The 19597-nt window shown below is 46.2% G+C and overlaps 1 protein-coding gene across 1 annotated transcript; it reads right to left on the reverse strand.

Moving 5' to 3' along the window:
• Positions 1–7873: 7873 nt before the first annotated feature.
• LOC124664983 (basic leucine zipper 2-like) lies at positions 7874–9076 on the reverse strand. The gene is made up of 4 exons (XM_047202384.1): positions 8550–9076; positions 8359–8449; positions 8146–8272; positions 7874–8034 (listed from the first exon to the last, which is right to left on the reverse strand). The coding sequence occupies exons 1-4, from the start codon at positions 9074–9076 to the stop codon at positions 7874–7876; spliced, it is 906 nt and encodes a 301-aa protein (XP_047058340.1).
• Between the last annotated feature and the right edge of the window lie 10521 nt (positions 9077–19597).

Genomic DNA, 19597 nt, shown 5'->3' on the forward strand with positions numbered 1-19597 from the left:
TCCTCTATACCATTTCAACAATCAACAACATCATTTGGGTCAAAAGAAATCAAATCAAATCAAAGAAAAATCAAAAACCATGTGGCATGTGATAATGGTCACTTGTGCCATTTTTAACAACCTATCCACTTTGAGCCCTTTTATTAAGAGATTCTTAAACCAAACCCTAACAACTCTTTGCACCTTATCCAAGACCTCATCAAGATGAACATTTTTCGTGTTGACCACTTTGACCAAAGCTTTGACCATTGCTCCATTTAGTCAAGCCAAGATGCCACCTTGAAACAAATTCTAGATTCCCTCCACTATTTGAATTTTCACAAAACCTCTCCAAATTTCAAACCAATGCCACACATAGTTGCCCAACATCATGTAGAACACATCCATGCAGAAATTTGATCAAAAGTAAATGCTAGAGAGATCATTGCATTAAAGGGAAGAAGTACACATAGAATCAAATGGAGGTACAACCACTTTACTCATCACTTTCTCACTTTCTCTCTCTCTCTCTCTCTCTCTCTCTCTCTCTCTCTCTCTCTCTCTCTCTCTCTCTCTCTCTCTCTCTCTCTCTTGTCATCCTTGATAGTACACCATGTACTCTGAAAACACATCAATGAAGTGACACCACCTTGGCCATGATCACCATACTCAAGTATGCCACTCATGTGCATGTACCACATACACTTTTTGAATAAATCCAATGTGCACACATCTAGCCTCTCCAACCTGGTGCACCATGTCAAATAGCTTCACCTCACCACACTCACACTTGCAGCACCATGGTTACACCAGAATTGGGCACAAATGGATCATGCCAAGCCCATATTGGACACCACCATGCCAAACCCTGCCATCCTACCTCTATGGTCACTCTCACCTTGTCCCTTAGTCTTGCCTCATCATACTGACCACAACCATGCCAGAGTTGACCTAGGGAGAAGCTCTGAACCTCCATGCCATCACATGTCAGCATGGTGCTCACCACCACGCCCAACCCTACCCTGGACCTCTCCTCTCCACCTCACCTTGCCAAACTAGCTACCCTACTCATGTTGAATCTACTAGACATGATCCCACGCCAAATCGTGCACGACATAGCCCTGGCTGCGACGTGATCACTACGCCTGGGCGCGCTAGAGCGTGCACCAGCACCACTCTGGACGCGCCAGTACCCGACGTCGCCTCGTCGCGTCTGTCCTCCTCTCCCTCTCTCCTTGCGCACACGCACTCTACACCACTCCAGTACCTCGCCAGACAAGCGCCATTGGCCGCGCGTGCACCGTCGCTGTCGCCATGATCAAACTCTGCCGCGCCCGTACTGCAAGAACGACGCCCTCTCCTGCACGCCTTAGTCCATCATTTGTCGTGCCATCACGCTCACCAATACCGCCTAGACGTCACCTATCTCACGCACCCCTCGCCTTGCCCCTTCCCCGCTCCAGACGGCTGCGCCATGATCGACTTCGCCCGCACCCCACGGCCACCTCGCGTTCCTATAAATAGAGGCCATGTCAGCCTTCATTCTCCACAACAAACTTGCTTCCCTCCCTTCACTCGATCTCCTCGAACTCTCGCCCGTCCACATTGTGCAGTAGCCAGTCCCAATTTCACCGAAGTCTGCCGCGACGGTAGCTCGACGACGCCGTCGATTGCGACCACGTCAGCCCCTCCTGCGACCCTCCATCAAACCGCCGTCGTCTCCAACGCCGATCGCCCGCCTCGCCGACCCCACCGGACGTCGGTAAGCCCTCCGTCGCGGCCCCTCTGCCGCGCCCAGGGTTTGCTCCCCATCGATGAAGGAGACGAGCGTGAGCCGTCGATCTTCGTTATAATCGTGCGTCTGGAATTCGTCCATACCGTTTCGCTAGCTAAGTCACACTGACGTCTGGGCCCACCTTGGCAGGCGGCCCGCTCGCGCCAGACGTGTAGTTGGGCCAGCCCAGCTCGTTTCCCCTCTTCTGGCCCGTTTAGTCTTTCCCGCCCAGGCCCATAATTCAAATTCGTTTAATCTCTTTTAATTTCAATTCAATACTGATGCTCACTTAGAATTTAAATAACTTCAAATCCACCAAACCAAATTGGACTAATTTTATATGGTTGGAAAGCCTATCAAATGCTCTATCCAACCCCACAGGTTTCAAACCAAGATCTGTTGTAGAATTTGAATAGTAAAAATAACAAGTTAGGGACTTTTCAGATTTCAAATAATTATTAAAAATCAACCCTAATGAGTTTTGAGGTGAATCCAATTGCTATGATTCGCATTTTCAATTATCTATTTGTTTATGCAAATATATGATATGGTTACTGTACATGATCATGGGCTAGAATCCAAAATTGTCTATGTAGTCAATACTAGCCCATTTAAACTATGTTCAAATTTAAGATTTCAAATCTATGAGGTGTAGCACCTCATTTAAATCATATTCCCGAGTGGTATGAAGTAATGTGATGACCTCTATTGCATGGTCTTATATATGCTCACTTGAGGATCTTAAATCACATAGTTATTTAAATGGCATGAGATGATGAATCTCATTTAAATCATGTTTCTCAAATGATAAGTGTGAAGTGTTGACCTTGGTCAACATGTGATCATACATGGTTATTTGAGGAGATTAAATTTTAACAAGATTCAGTGAGAGGAAATTATTTCTCCCAAACTAAAGAGAAACCCTAATCCACATTTCAATGAGAGGAAATTATTTTACTAACACTAAATCAGAAAACCCTAGCTTAATGTTGAGTAATGTTAAGTGATGATGCTAGATCATTTGTGTAAGCCATTAGGGCTAATTAAGTCTACTTAAGCATTGTTTGGTGATTGTATCCTCGTATTCGTTTATAGACGCTAGTACCGGAGACTATCAAGAGGAGGAGGTATTCTACCAAGAGGAAGGAGAAGAGAACTTTGATCACTACCCCAACCAAGGCAAGCTATTACCAATGCAAGCTAGACTAATGCAAGTTATAGTGTTGCAAGCTATACCCTTGCAAATTACCTAAGTGCAAAGTTCTACAAGAGCAAGGCACCATTACCTTTTCTTTATGTCTAATGGTCCTATCCCAAGTTTTTACTCTACAAGCTTTATTGAATCTTATTTGTCAAAGTAATTTTTGATTCATGATTCACTTAGTTTAGTTATGGAGTAGTACAAGAGCATCAAACTTAGCTTAGAGCAATACAAGTTGCTTAGCACCCCTCATGACTAGTTGCTATTGCTAATCTAAAATTGACTACTCTAGATGGGAACTTCTGAAAACCAATGACTTTGAAAACCTTAGAATGATGAGTCATTCTATTGAAAGATTTTTGAAGGTGAATATGACTTGTGAATAACTTGGTGAAATTTACCAAAAAACCGATGGTTGGGTTCGGATGCGATACCATTCCAATTCTTAAGTATCCCCACAATACCTGAATCTGGGTAAGGCTTAACTGGAAACTTATGTATTTTAGTATGGGTTCCCTCTGAACAAGCGTCATAGGGGTTATGCAGAGGCTGCCTCCATTGAAAGTGAAATGACGTGAAATGAGGTGAATGTCCTACCCAAGCCCTGTGTAGTTCCCGGGTTGACGGTTTGTTTTCACCGGGAGGCTAAGCTCATGGGGAGAGGTGCCTATACTAGGGTATGTAAATGAAAGGTTATGATTGGTAGTTCGCGCACTGCGTGCGATAAATCAGGGCCAGTTACCCCTGACGTAGTATTGCAATTATTGTGGCACAAGTGTACGACCTCCGCAGAGTGTAAACCTATTCGAATAGCCGCGTCCGCGGTCATGGACAGTTGGAAAGGCCATACTGTTCCGTCATCAGAATTTTTCTAAAATATGAATGGTGACTTGTGACTTGAGTTTGAATTATGACTTTGACTTTGAATCACAACTGAGTTGTGGGAATGACCCTAATGTTCCCACTTGAGTTAAGTTAGGCAAAGGAAGAGTCTTTGTTTATAACTGATTACGAAATAAAATTGGCTTTATGCAAATAAACTTAGAGCTTACCATCCCTTACTACAGTTGATAGTACTTACACTAGTTTTAGTTTGCGAGTACTTTAAAGTACTCATGGCTGTGTCCCTGGCTATTCAAATGCCAGACTATGAAGAAGAGCCCCAGTACCAGGATGAAGGACAGCAGGACGTCTACGACAACTAGGACCACTCCTGACGTCAACAGTTGCCTGTGGAACAGATGGACCACGACCGCTACTACTTCGCTTCCGCTATGTATTTTGTATTTGGATCTCTAGATCCCCTATGTTGTATTAAGACTGGATCATGTGATCCTTTGTTGTAAGACGATTATGGTATGTAATGAATGATGTGTTGTGATATCAATCTATTATGTCTCGTAAAAACGATATTCCTGGGATTGCGATGAATGGCATAATAGGCATCTGGACTTAAAAATCCGGGTGTTGACACACATCAACGCAACCTCCTTCCATTTCTCTCGCCAATTTAAACCCTTGTTTCATGTGTAGCACCTTCTGCAAGTTGCGAATAAATATGATTGATTTGGTTAGTTGTTTGTGTGTAACACCTTCACCAATTCCTCACCAATTCCTCTCTTTTTCAGATGACCAACTCTTATATATGTGTTTTGTTTTGCTCACCAAGTCCTCTCTGGTTGTCCAAGTCGGTTTACTTTTATTGTGTTACTACATTTTATTAGTTCTTATAATTTATTATCTCTCATAATATATGCTTTGAAAATTCAAAGTTTGCCTCTTTTTTTGCAAAAGAAACATGTAGCTAATAAAAAATAGTGTCACATTTGCACTAAACCACTTGTTTCTCAAACACGTTATACCAAGTACTCAGTCTGATCAAAGGAGGCATCTTAGGACATGAATAACACAATATTATATCGGCGACATATGACCACTTGTCTTTGAATACAAAAAATATACAAAGCTCCATTCTGAATAAATACAAGAGTGTAAGAAGCTGTAGAATAAACATGGCTAAGCTCTTTGTGATATCCAAACCATAAGTACTCTTAACAAGAAACAATAGGATGTTTATTTTATATTTTGTACATGTTTATTTTTCTTTTTATTTTAATTTATATTGATCTATTTTACGTAGTTTAATATTTAATTATTGTAGTTTCCTATTTTTCGTTCTATTTTCATTACTTTTTTTAATTTCTTGTGTGTAATATATATATGTTTAGTTTCTATCCTATTTCTATCTCACTTCGTACATGAACATATTTCCAAATATTGTAAAAAAATAACATATTTTTTCTTTCTATTTCATTCCAAAATCACTTCTTATTATTTAAGTATTGTATCAACTTGATTCACCCACTTACAAAGAAGTGTCTGTATGTATCATATAAAAGGTATATGAGTCACCTACATTGTTCTTATTAAAATATTTCATCTCACTCACAAGAACATGTGATATATTTTTTTTGGCTCAAAACAAAATCTATTCAACACAAAAATATCTCTCAAGAAAAAAAGTATCGTAAACATTTTTTAAATTCTAACAAATTTATCGGATGAAACTGGAAACGAACTACAAAAATCGAACAAAGCAATAATAAGTAAGAAGTTCAGAAAATTAATAGAAAAATAATAGATAAAAACTAGAAACAAACCATCAGCTGAAAGAGAAAATAGAACATAAAAATGAGTAAACTACCTGTTAACCCGGTCGATGAGGTGACCGGCGTTCACGCAGCTTCAACACATTCCTGACAAAAGCCGGGAATAGGACTATAAGAGTACTTATGTTGGAGTTCTTCCATATGTTCTGTTGTGAATATTATGGTCTTGCCACACAGCAGAGCACATATCAGATAACAGATATTATAGCCATATCTAATTTGTCTACATTGAACAAGCTTGGTAAGAGCATCTACACCGGCTCCCCCATACGTCCCCGATAGCGATTTAAGGGCTGGGAGCGAAAATGAGCTCGCACCGGCGCGCCCCAAACGACGCCGGCTAGTTTTCGAGTTCAATAGAATCGTCGGCAACCCCGTGCCGGCCCCTTTGCCAAGGACGCGAATCGGGTGCGCGGCGCCTCGCGAGGCGGGAAATTTTGGGTGTGGGAGCCGCCTATCAGTGACGCCAGGGCGCCGCGCGGGATATTTTACCGCCATGACGCCGGGCCGGAAACTCTCCCGCAACGATGCCGCGCGGGAAATTCTCCCGCCACGACACCGCACGGGATGTTTCCCGCCTCGTCGGCGGTCTATATTATCCCTCCTCCCCCGCCATTGCTGCAAAAACCCTAGAAAATACCACAATGTGAAATTCATGGGACAAGGTGCAGGGGCGAAGCTAGAAAATTATTCCCATGGGGTCATTTCTATTTCCTCTCCATTTCACTGGTGTCATCCTCTATAACTGCATAGTAGTTTATGCTAATTAGTGAAGGATTTCTTGATTTTCGTTGGTGTCAGATTGACCCCATTGCTTCAAAGGCAGCTCCGTCCCTAACGAGGCGGTGGCCACGGATAGAGCCGCCTACTTGACGTTCGTGGCGGAGAGAGCAGCGGGAGATCGACGACGGAGGAGCAGCGAAGAGACCAGGGGAGAGAGCATGGGAGAGAGCTCCGGTCGATCGTCCACCTCCACAGAGCCGGGTGGGCAGTAGGTAGTAGGCTAGAGATAAGCAGATTTCAAATATCATCAGAGGTCGAGGAGTGAATAATGTTTTACTCAGATTTGGCCGAAAATATTATTCATTTCTCGATCATGAATACATTAAAATGAAACTCTAAGTATAAATATTTAGTTTATGTAAAAAACTTATTTCGGGGCCGCAGGTCTGGGTGCGCTGGTGTAGTAACAGCTTCCCAAATAGAGGATGCAGTCTACGGCGTCCTCCGTACGGAAGTGTCGGCCTCTGCCGGCAACTATTGGGGGCGCCGATGGAGATGCTCTAAAACATGAGTCGCAATCCAATGATCCGTTATTGGCATAGTGGCATCGGGTACCTATGTGTTTGTCCAAAATGTTCGTCCCTCCTGGGGTAGCCGACGATAGGAGCCAAACGTAGCAACACATCCGGATACCGGCTATGTACGCTAGACCCAAATCTGTGTGATTGGCAAGTGTAGCTTGCACCGGCGGATACGGCTACAGAGCAGGCAGGCGCACATGCATAAGCATGTGCCTATCCCTTGCAGCAAAAGGAAGGCACCTTCTCAAGCTGTCACTGCGTTTAAAAATCCTGTGACCAAACAGCAAGGAATGAGATGCCGGCTGCCCTGCATGTTCCGCCCAATTGCTCTGCATGTGACAACAGTAATTCAGAGTATACTAAACCTGCTTACCTGCAAAGTACAGTTCCGATCGATACGAAGCAGAGTTGCAGTAAGCTACACGCGAGGATTACATAGGAGTGGTATTAATACAGAGCTTCATCACGGTTTTGGTCGGTCAGCTGCATGGAAAGTTACTCACTACCGAAAGTAGCAGCAATGAAGAACAGATAAAGGTCGGAGATTCAGAAAGCACGCATTTTGATTGATGAGATGCAAAGGGGAAACCAACCAACCAGACAGACAGACAGAACACTCGGCCTCAACCAATCTGAATTACACAACTCTTAGCTACAACCTTCGCCCAAAATGCCGGGGTAAAAATCGAGTACAAATCAGGGGGAGTAGAGAAGAATCACAATTGAGCTAGCAGCACCAGCCAGCGGCGGCAGAGGACGCAAGAATTAACAAATTACAGGCAACCGGAACGAACAGATCGAGTTTTACATACATCACACGCGCCCAAAGAATCGCAAGCCAAAGCAACGCACGCACCAAATCCTATCAACAGCGACGGCAGGAGGAAGAGGAAGAAGAAACAGCGACAACGGTGGGTTGTCGTGAGGCCGACGGGCCGGATCTCGATCACGAGGGCATACATGGAGCGGCGGTCCCCTCGCTGGCGATGAAGCCGTTGTTGTTGCTGTTGTTGTTGTCGGGTGCCGGGTGTTCCGCGTTCTTGAGGCTCTGCTGCTGGTAGATTTGCCTCAGCCTCTCTATCTCCTTCTTCAGCGCCTCCTGATGAGCTGCGCATGCAGAGGCAATTTGATTCACAAAGTGTTAGCAATGGTGAGAATTGTGGTGCTAGAAATTGGGGTAAAAACTGCAAGAGGTGGGTGGGCGGCAATGGCGGTCACCATCTTTGAAGATCTTGTCCTGCGCGAGCGCCGCGATGCGCTGCTTGAGGTGGCTGTTCCCCAGCGTCAGCAGCGAGCGTTGGTGGTCGAGGAACGCGACGCGCGGGGACAAGGCCGACACCTCCGTCTGTTTTCACACAAAATTCAAGCTCAAGATTCACGGCCCAAGATTCAAGCTCCAAAGGAGTAACTGTTATGCATAGTAATTCGCACCTGGAGCGACGTGACGCTGCGCTCCAGCTCCGAGATGTACTGCAGCTTGCGCACGCGCGACCGCTGCGCCGACTGCCGGTTCGCCAGGATCCTGCAATTGTTGTGACAAGAAATTGGGGAATTCTGCGTTTCCGAATTGTGCATTGTGGTAATTCTGCGAGAGCTGGGAGCAAGGAAGCGAAAAAAATCACCTCTTGACCCGCTTGGGGTCAGCTGTGGCGGGCGAGGACGTCTGCCTGCCGTCGCCGTTGCTGTCGCTCTGCGCCTCCTCGGTGTCGCCCTTGTCGTCGTTGATGCTGTTATGATCGGACGGCGACGACGCGCTCGCCTGCTGCTGCTGCTGCTGCGTCGGCGGCGGCGCCGCCAGGTGGTCGGAGAACATGGACATGAGCTGGTCGTCGTCCAGGCGGTCGAACTCGTGCGCCCCGACGGCGCCGGCATTGCCGGCGTCGTCGAGGAAGGCGACGGAGTCGCTCACGGTGCGGCGGTGCGCGCCGCGCTTGGCGGCCGAGAAGTCGAGGAACTCGTCGACCCACGACGGCTGCCCGTTGGCGGCCGCCGGCTGCGCAGGCGGCGGGAGCGGCGGCATTGGCGCGGCGAGGAAGGCGCCCATGGATGGGCTGCGCTGGTGGTGATGGTGGTGGCGGTGGTGGTGGCCGCCCCCGAACTCCGGCCAGGCCGGCGCCATGGTGGGGACCTTGGGCGGCAGCTGCGCCATGGCCGGCCGCGCGCGCGCCTGCCTGCCCGAATCCAATCAACCCACGCACGCACGCGACGGGGAGCGCGCGATCGATGGCGCAACGCCCAAACCTTTGCAGCGCCGGGGACACGACCGGTAATGTAGCCGTGCCCGCCCAAAACAGAGCCGGCCTCGTTTTAGCTCACGTTTCTATTCCTGGCGCCGCCGCCCGCCGGCGCCGCCGCGCGAGCTATGGCCGCGGAGCTATATCGGGCAATGGGAATGATAGGGACAGAGGAGAGAGAGAGAGAGAGAGACTGGAATTGGGCTGTGTGTTTGTGCAAAGAGAGAAATACTAGAAAGCAGATATGGATGGGGGAGGTCACATGAGCAGAGGAGAGGAGAGAAACAGCTAGCACCAGCTTGCGCTTACAAGCTGAAGTGGCGGGAGCGGAGGGTGGAAATGGCGCGTGGGTTAGGCCCATAGGGTTGATTGGTGGACTATATCACTGACATGTGGGCCTCCATGTTTTATTTGTGTGAATAATGAGGCTTCCATGCTTTTGAAGCTCATTTGTGTTGGGGCAGGAGCTATGACGTCATTCCTTGCGGCAACCACTGGAATATTACAGAACGATCTAAAGAGGGTCATAGCTTATTCAACTTGCAGTCAATTAGGCTATATGATCTTTGCTTGCGGCATCTCTAACTATTCGGTTAGCGTCTTTCATTTAATGAATCACGCGTTTTTCAAAGCATTACTCTTCCTGAGTGCGGGTTTGGTGATTCATGCCATGTCGGATGAGCAAGATATGCGGAGGATGGGGGGCTTGCCTCCTCCTTTCCTTTGACCTATGCCATGATGCTCCTGGGCAGCTTATCTCTCTAGCGGCCCGACGCAAACAGATGCAAATTAATCGTTTGCATTCGTGTGGTCAATAAATTGGTCTGCACCCAGCATAGCGGCCGGACACAAAATATCTGGTTTGTCGACGGGATGCAAACACGACCCAAATTTGGGGTGAAATGCATCGGCGCGGACGCCCCACGTGACCGCTCCTTCCTGCCTTGGGCCCGCCTGGCAGCACCCCGTCCGCTTCGTCTTCTGCGCGGCATCGCAGTATTGGCGGCCTCGCTTACGCGTTCTACACACCAAATTAATGGCGCACAATGCATCGATGCAGGTTCCCCAAGCCTAGCGATGGGTAAATGCGCACCACTAGCCCACCGCCCCCTTGGCTGCCTTCGGCGCATAAAATGGGGTGTGAGGCGCACCCATTTCGTCACACAACCCTAGCCGCCTCCTCAATACCAACTGTAGCGCCACCACCCACCTTCTCTCCATCCACCTTCTCCTCAGGAGCTGCATGGCGGGTCTTAGGGGCCGAGACCACCGTGGCAGGGGCAGTGCGGCCATGTTGGATCTGTCGTGCCTACACGCTCGCCGTCACCATCGCGCTTTTCCTCCCCTGTGGACTAGGAGTGCCCCGCGACATGTACTTCGAGTTCGTCGTCCACATCACAGAGGACCCTCTCGGCAGGAAGAGGCTCCCGAACAAGTTCGCGGAGTTTCTCACCGGCCGGGAGCCGGCCGAGGTGCATCTCCATGAAGGCAGCTGCAGAGTTTGACGCTAACCCATGGGGGTCATTTTCGACGAGAAGGAGCCATGTACCTCGACTAGGGTTTCGACAAGTTTGCCCGCGAGCACAACATGGAGGTCGGGTGTCAGCTATGAAAAAACATCTCTCATATTATGTTTTGAGTGTTTGATGTCAATGTATGTGATACACTAATGTTTGGTTAAGTGGTACAGGGATTATATAGATACATTTGTATGTGTGTTGGATGTGGTCTGTGCTGTCAAAAAGAATCAGCAAAAAGTTCATCAGGTCGGATAATCCGGGCCGGATATTTCCAAAATATCCGGCCCCCAGTTTTTCGACTAAGGACCTCGAGGAATTGTCTGCTCGATATAGGGGCCGGACATTTGCCCGGATATTGTCCTGGTTTTGTCCCGGGCCGGATTATCCGGGCCGGACATTTCGGAAATATCCGGCCCCTCGAAAAATGGCTAAGGACCTGAAGAAAAGCGAGTCTGATGTGAGGCCGGACATTTGGCCGGACATTGTCCCGGTTTTGTGCTGGAGGCCGGATTATCCGGGTGGGGGGGGGGATTATCCGGCCCTTACTTAGGCCGGATTATCCGGTCCCCCGGAAGGCTCAATGGCTGGATTTTGGGGAGGGGTATTTATACCCCTCTTCTTCTTCCTTCCCCCTTTGCTCAATCATTGCAAGAAATATCTGCCAAGCTTCACCACCATTAGAGCCACCTCAAGAACTCAAGATTTGCAAGATCTCCTTCCTCCCCCAACCAAAGCTCTTGATCTTTGGAAATTCGAAGGAGAAGCCACCGATCTACATCCTCACCGAAGCGATTTTCATTTCCCCCTCATTTGTTTGAGGGATCTCATGCTAGTGTTCCTATTTGGTTCCCTAGTTGATTTGTGTTGATGTGTTGTTGTTGATTGTTGTATTGTTACGGATTTGGGAGCCTCCAATTCGGTTGTGGATGTGTTCCCCAAGAACCTTGTAAAGGCCCGGTTTCCGCCTCGAGGAAATCCCTTAGTGGAAGTGGGCTAGGCCTTCGTGGCGTTGCTCACAGGAGATCTGAGTGAAGTCTTCGTGACTGTTGGTCTGGCTTTCGTAGCGACCACACTCCTCCGAACGTAGACGTACCTTCTTGCAAAGGAAGGGAACTACGGGAATCATCTCCGTGTCATCGCGTGCTCCACTCTCGGTTACCTCTATCCTATTCTATCTCTTATATTGTGTTGCTATATCTTGCTTAGTTGCTTATCTTGTCATATAGGTAAATTCACTTAGTTGCATATCTAGAGAATTTACCTTTGTGTCAAGCCTAAATTGAAAAAGAACTAAAAATTGATTAGCACCTATTCACCCCCCCTCTAGGTGCGGCATACGATCCTTTCAATTGGTATCAGAGCCTCGGCTCTTATTTCGGGCTTAACCGCCTAAGAGTATGCCGGGGGATGGGCTCGCGGAAGGGGCCGCTAAGATGGTCTCCATGGATGACATCAATTCGTTGAGGTCCTCCATGGAAGCTCAAATGGAAAGCATGAGAAAGATGATTTCCGAGCTTTTGACTCCGGTCCTTCCTAGGGCTCCCGTAGTAGAGGTAAAGGACACGGGTGTGTTAGAAGAGGGAGGTGCTTCGGTATTACCCTCATCTACCCAACCCGTGGATGGTGATAACTCAACTAGTGGAGGTGAGAGCTACAATCGAGTGGCTCCACCTTTCCTATCTCCCGATATACCGGTTCCCCATCCTCATATGAACATTCGGGGCGACCCACCTAAGTTTCCCATTGATAATTTCGATACTTGGCAATTTGAGTTTCGCTCTCATGTTTGCAGTGCCTCCAATGAACTTTGGAGAATCATCTTGGAAGGCTTCAAGCCATACAACCCCGACAAGTTGACTAGAAGAGAAGCGGTTGATAGTCAACTCAACAACACCGCCTTGCACATGATTCAAACTAGTGTGGGGACAAAGGACTTGCATCGTGTTCGGAACTACACCACCGCCAAGGAAGCTTGGGATGGTTTGGCCGCTAGTTGCATTGGAAGTGAGAGCACGAGGAGGAACAAGTATAATGCTCTTAAGAATCAAGCCGAAGGTTTCATGAGGCTACCGGATGAAGATCATGAAGTCATGTATGGAAGACTTCTCACCGTTGCCGATGCCTTCCGGCTTATTGGTGCCACCCACATCAATGAATCTTGGATCAAGGAGAAGTACATTGAATGCATGATGCCGTTTGTACCCATTGATGTCAAGACTCTTGTCGGGAGAGAATGATATTCCTCTCTCACTTCTCAACAAGTCGTGCACGAGATGCAAGCTCTCAAGGTGCTTGAGCAAAACTCTCATGATTCTCGCAATCGAGCTATTGGGATGACAAAAGGGTCCAACCTTGCCTTGGCGGTCAACTCCGTTGAAGAAGTGTTTTCTCAAGAATCTTATAGGGCATCTTGGAGTATGTCCTATCCGGAAGACTTGGAACACCACTACCATGACCACATGGCATTCCATGCTAACTCTTTTTGGGTTGACCCATCCCAGGCCAAGGAAGACAACATCAAGAGAAACAACTCAAGAGGGCCCACAAGTTCGGGCCCAAGGACAAGATCGTGCTACAATTGTAATGGCAAGCGTCATTTCATTGCCGAGTGCCCCTATGAGAATAGGGAGAATCATGGTGGAAGGCTCATTCCCAAGGACAAGAGCAAAGATTCAAAGGGCAAATATTCAAAAGCCCCCAAGAAGAAGTTCTACAACAACAAGACCAAGAAGGGCAAGAGGCCCTCAAAAGTTGTGCTAGTGACTAGGGAAGAATATTCTTCCGATGAAGTGGAAAGCTCTAGTGATGATGAAGATGAAGAAAGTTCAAAGGAAGTGGCCGCCATTGTCACTACCAACATTCCCTCTTCATCACTCTTTGAATCCCCCAATGAAAGTCCTCATATCAAGAATGCACATTGCTTCATGGCAAGGTCTTCCTTGGACACATCTATCGTGCTATCAACTCAAGAAGAATATACCTCCGGAGATGATGATGTTGATGATGAAGAAGATGCCACCTCTAATGGATTGGTAGCTCTTGCCTCCTCTCCACTAACTCTTCATCACCAAGTGAATCCCACAATGAGGTCATTCATGTGGAGGAAGAAAGTTGCCTCATGGCTAAATCCTCCGAGGTATCATCTCCTAACCCCTCTACGCCTAACATTTCAAATGATCTAGGAGTTGATCTTGCTAGTCTAAAAGTGAAACAAGAAATGCTTGAGTTTGATGATTTCATGCTTAACCTACAAGGTAATACTAAAAAGCATGTTTCAAATCTCATGGTTCGTATGGCCCAACTAAATGGTACTCTTGAGAAAAAATGCCAAATAGAGAGAGAAGACGCTCTTGAACTACATGCTCTTAGAAATGCTCTTGAGGAAAGTCAAGAAACCATAGCTTCTCTTGAAGAGAGGTTAGATAATCTTGGAGATCCTCAAGATAAAATCAACAAACTCACTAAAGCTAGAGATCTTGCTAGAGCTAAGTCTAAAATGCTTTCAAAGGAAAATACCAAATTTGGTGTTGATCATGAGAAACTTGTGAGAGATCTAGATGATCTAGACAAGGCACACAAAGCCTTGAAGAGTGAATACTCTCTCCTCTCTGAGTCTTATGAGCAACTTCAAATTAGGCTCGCTTCATAAGACATACCTAGCACCTCTACTCCTTCATGTGATCATGCAAATATTATTGAGGAAAATGCTAGGTTGAAGGATGAACTTGCTAAGGCCTCCTCTCCTCAAAGTAAACTTTCCTTGAATGATCTCTTGAGTAAGCAAAGATCAAACAATGGGAAGGAGGGCCTTGGTTACAATGCCAAGGCAAAGAAGGCAAACAAGCAAAAGGCCAAGCCCGCACAAGAAAAGAAGAAAGCCATCACTAATGGTGAAGCCCCCAAGGGCAAAACCATAAATGATGATGATGCGGGAATTGCTAACCCTCACAAGAAAAGAAGAAAGCCATCACTAATGGTGAAGTCCTTTATTTAAAGATTATTATGGTGATGTTTATGCTAAATATGTTGGCCCATCTGATGGTTATGTTGCTTGGTCTATTTGGGTCCCAAAGACCCTTGTTGCTAACAAAAGAGGACCCATTGCGAAATGGGTACCTAAATCCAAGAATTGATCTCATGTAGGACTATGCCATCGGAGGTTCAAAATGGGTACTTGATAGTGGATGTACAAGTCATATGACCGGCGGCAAGAACCTCGTCAAGGAGTTGAGGCCTAACATAAACAATATCACCGTCTCCTTTGGCGATAATTCTACATCCGAGGTATTGGGTTTTTGCAAGGTTGTGGTTGCACACAACATTACTCTTGTGGATGTCATGCTTGTCAAAACCCTTGGTTACAACTTACTTTCCGTTTCCGCCCTTGGCAAGATGGGTTTCGCCGTCTTTATTGATAATGATGTTGTGGTCCTCTTGTGGAGCAAGACTCTAAAATCGCTTTCGTTGGGTATCGCGAACATAACTTGTATGTGGTGGAATTTTCGGGGACCACCACTTCAAGTGCGATGTGCCTATTCGGAAAGGCGGATGTGGGTTGGTTGTGGCATCGCCGCTTGGCCCATGTCAACATGAGAACTTTGCAAAGTCCTCACAAGGGGAACCATATTGTGGGACTAATGGAAAATGTGTCTTTTGCCAAAGATCGTGTTTGTAGGGCTTGTGTTGAAGGAAAAATGCATGACTCTCCGCATCCAAGCAAGACCATTATCTCTTCCAAGAGGATCTTGGAGCTCCTTCATGTGGATCTCTTTGGTCCCGTTACTCATGCCAGTCTTGGTGCGAAGAAACATTGCTTGGTGATTGTTGATGACTACTCAAGATACACTTGGGTCTACTTTCTCAAGACGAAAGATGAGACTCAACAAATATTCATTGACTTTGCTACCGAGGTGCAACGCCAACACAACCTCTTCATTATGGCAATAAGAAGTGACAACGGCTCCGAATTCAAGAACTATACACTCAATGATTTTCTTAGTGATGAGGGGATTCGTCATCAATATTCCGCTGCTTACACCCCTCAACAAAATGGTGTTGCGGAGAGGAAGAACCGGACTCTTATGGATATGGCAAGATCTATGATGGCGGAGTATAAATCTCGCTATAATTTTTTGGGCCGAAGCCATCTCCACCGCTTGCCACTCTTCTAACCGGCTCTATCTCCGCAAGGGATTGAACAAGAATCCATATGAAATACTCACCGGGAACAAGCCTAATATCTCATACTTCAAAGTTTTCGGGTGTAAGTGTTTCTACAAAATCAAAGGAGTTCGTTTATCTAAATTTGCTCCTAAAGCTTTGGAGGGTATATTTGTTGGTTACGGTGCCGAATCTCACACTTATAGAGTCTATGATATAGCCTCCGGGATTATCATCGAATCTTGTAGTGTGAGGTTCGAAGAAAATGATGGCTCCCAAGTGGGGAAAGTTGATGTATGTGCAGGTGATGAAATACCTCAAGATGCCATAGTAAGAATGGGTGTGGGATTTTTCCGCCCCATTGAGGGACACGGTGTGGCGTCTCGGGAAGGACTATGCTCTACCACGGTGGAGCCCTCATCTTCTCAACATCAACAAACCCCATCTCTTGAAGCAAATGATGCACCAACCCAAGAACAAGAACAAAACCCTCTCTCTTGTGTGCAAGATCAAGGACAAGATCAAGGACAAGATCAAGGACAAGATCAACCAAGGATTCATGATGGATCTGATGAATATCCTTTCAACATTCTCCTCTCACCGGATAATTTCCAAGATCAAGCACATGAGGATGAGCAACCTCAAGTAATTGAGGAAGCTCAAGTTGAAGGTCAAGACGGGGACCTAAATGATCAAGTTGATCAAGTGACACCTCCAAGGCCAAGAAGAACCAAGGAGGAGATCGAGGCCCGTCGTTTAGCAAGAAGAGATAGGACCCTTGAAATTCGTGGACACACACATGACAAGGTCCTTGGTGATGTTCGAGCAAAGGTCTCCACAAGAAGGCAATTGGCTAACTTTAGCAATCATCATGCTTATATCTCCGTAGTGGAACCCAAGAAAGTGTTTGAAGCCCTTGAAGATTCGGATTGGGTGGAAGCTATGCACGAGGAACTCAACAACTTCAAGCGCAACAAAGTATGGACCTTAGTAAAGAAGCCAAAGGAGTGCCGCAATGTTATAAGCACTAAATGGATATTCAAGAACAAGCAAGATGAGTTTGGAAATATTGTGAGGGACAAGGCAAGATTGGTGGCTCAAGGTTTCTCTCAAGTTGAAGGAATTGACTTTGGAGAGACCTATGCTCCCGTGGCTCGCCTTGAGTCCATCTGTATCCTTCTTGCTTATGCATCGCATCATAACTTTAAGTTACAACAAATGGATGTGAAAAGTGAATTTATTAATGGTCCTTTGCATGAAGAGGTTTATGTTAAGCAACCCCCGGGGTTTGAGGATCTCAACTTTCCTAACCATGTCTACAAGCTTGATAAAGCACTTTATGGTCTCAAACAAGCTCCTAGAGCTTGGTACGAGCACCTTAAAGAATTGTTGGTAGACCGTGGGTTTGATGTTGGGCTAATTGATCCCACTCTTTTTACTAAGAGGGTTAATGGGGAGCTTTTCGTTTGCCAATTATATGTTGATGATATTATCTTTGGCTCTACTAACAAAGCTTTCAATGATGAATTCTCAAAGCTTATGACCGATAGGTTTGAGATGTCTATGATGGGAGAGATGAAGTTCTTCCTTGGTTTTGAGATCAAGCAATTGAGGGAAGGAACCTTCATCAATCAAGCAAAATATCTCCAAGACATGCTCAAGAGGTTCAAGATGACCGAGATGAAGGGTGTGGCCACTCCTATGGTCACCAAATGTCATCTTGCACTAGATCCCAATGGTAAAGAGGTGGATCAAAAGGTATATCGCTCCATGATTGGATCCTTGCTTTACCTTTGTGCATCTAGACCGGACATAGTGTTGAGTGTTGGTGTGTGTGCAAGGTATCAAGCTTCTCCTAAGGAGAGACACATGATGGCTCTCAAAAGAATCTTTCGATACTTGGTTGATACCCCAAGATATGGTATTTGGTACCCCAAAGGCTCAAGTTTTATTCTCAATGGATATACCGATGCGGATTGGGCGGGTGACAAGGATGATAGGAAATCAACTTCCGGGCTTGCCAATTCCTTGGTAGGTCCTTGGTGTGTTGGTCTTCTAAGAAGCAAAATTGCATATCTCTCTCCACCGCCGAAGCCGAATATGTTGCCGCCGCAAGTGGATGCACTCAATTGTTATGGATGAGGCAAACTTTAAAGGAATATGGTGTCATTTGTGACAAAGTGCCTCTATTATGTGACAATGAAAGTGCCATCAAGATTGCCTATAATCCGGTGCAACATTCAAGAACGAAGCATATTGAGATCCGGAATCATTTCATTAGGGATCATGTTGCCCGTGGTGATATTGAGCTTATCTATGTTCCTACCAAAGGTCAACTTGCCGATATATTCACGGAGCCTCTTGATGAAGCAAGATTCACTTATTTGAGGAATGAGCTAAATATCATTGATTCAAGGAGTATAGCTTGACCATCTTGCAAACACACCTTTGTCTCAAAACTTTATTTGGTTTAGATGTGGGCATGGAAATAGGGGGAGTGCGGTTTAAATTATTGAGCTATCCCTCCCCCCATAATGCCAACATTAAGAAATCATTCTCTTAATATCATATGTTGATATGTGAGCTTCAATGATGAGTAGTGGCTTGGACCCAAGATATATCTTCGCGGTGCCATGCCACAATACTCATATATGGTGGCCTAGGCCACCACACTCTTCTTTGTGAAGAGTTGGAGTTATTTGGATCTTATCGCCTTTTATTTGACAACTCCATGTTCTTATGGGAAATCACTCTAGTTTGGCCTTATTTGCTCATATCTTGCAAACTTGAGTGATCATGTACCATTAACAGTTTGAGTCTTCTAAACCTAAGCCTACACTCATCTATAAGCCATTTCCATCTTGCTCATTTGTCATGTTTGGTAAAAAACTTGGAGTTTGAGGTTTCTAGGTCGGATGATCTAGGTTGCCCCATCTTATTGGTAAATATGCATCGTATATGTGAGGTGATAGTTTATTGCACCACATATGGGTCCGCAAATAACCAACTAAAGATAGGCGGGATTGACGGTGTTCTGGAATTTTCCAGAACACCGGATAATCCGCCCCCAGGCGACCCGGAAAATCCGGCCCGGCCGGATTATCCGCCCTAAACTAGGGCCGGATTATCCGGCCTGGGCAGATCTTGAAAGGGCTGAGGACGAGGCCGCGGGGGTGATGACGCGTAAAGCACACGCCCGTTGGGAACCCCAAGTGGAAGGTGTGATGCGTACAGCAGCAAGTTTCCCTCAGTAAGAAACCAAGGTTTATCGAACCAGTAGGAGTCAAGAAGCACGTCGAAGGTTGATGGCAGCGGGATGTAGTGCGGCGCAACACCGGGGATTCCGGCGCCAACGTGGAACCCGCACAACACAACCAAAGTACTTTGCCCCAACGAAACAAGTGAGGTTGTCAATCTCACCGGCTTGCTGTAACAAAGGATTAGATGTATAGTGTGGATGATGATTGTTTGCAGAAAACAGTGAAGAACAAGTATTGCAGTAGATTGTATTCGATGTAAAGAATAGGACTGGGGTCCATAGTTTACTAGAGGTATCTTGTAACGGCCCCGGATAATACCCCTAATAGATTTGTTTGTTATTTTCCTTTTATGCATAATCATGACATCATGCATCTCTCACCTTGCATATTTTTGCGGAAAGCCAAAATTATTTGCAGTAAACCCTATTTTGATTTCTCTTGTATGGTTTAATAAAAACCTTCCTCTGCTCTTTTCTTATTTTAACAAAACTCGAAA

This window comes from Lolium rigidum, chromosome 6, assembly GCF_022539505.1.
Source record: "Lolium rigidum isolate FL_2022 chromosome 6, APGP_CSIRO_Lrig_0.1, whole genome shotgun sequence".
Taxonomy (NCBI): Eukaryota; Viridiplantae; Streptophyta; class Magnoliopsida; order Poales; family Poaceae; genus Lolium; species Lolium rigidum.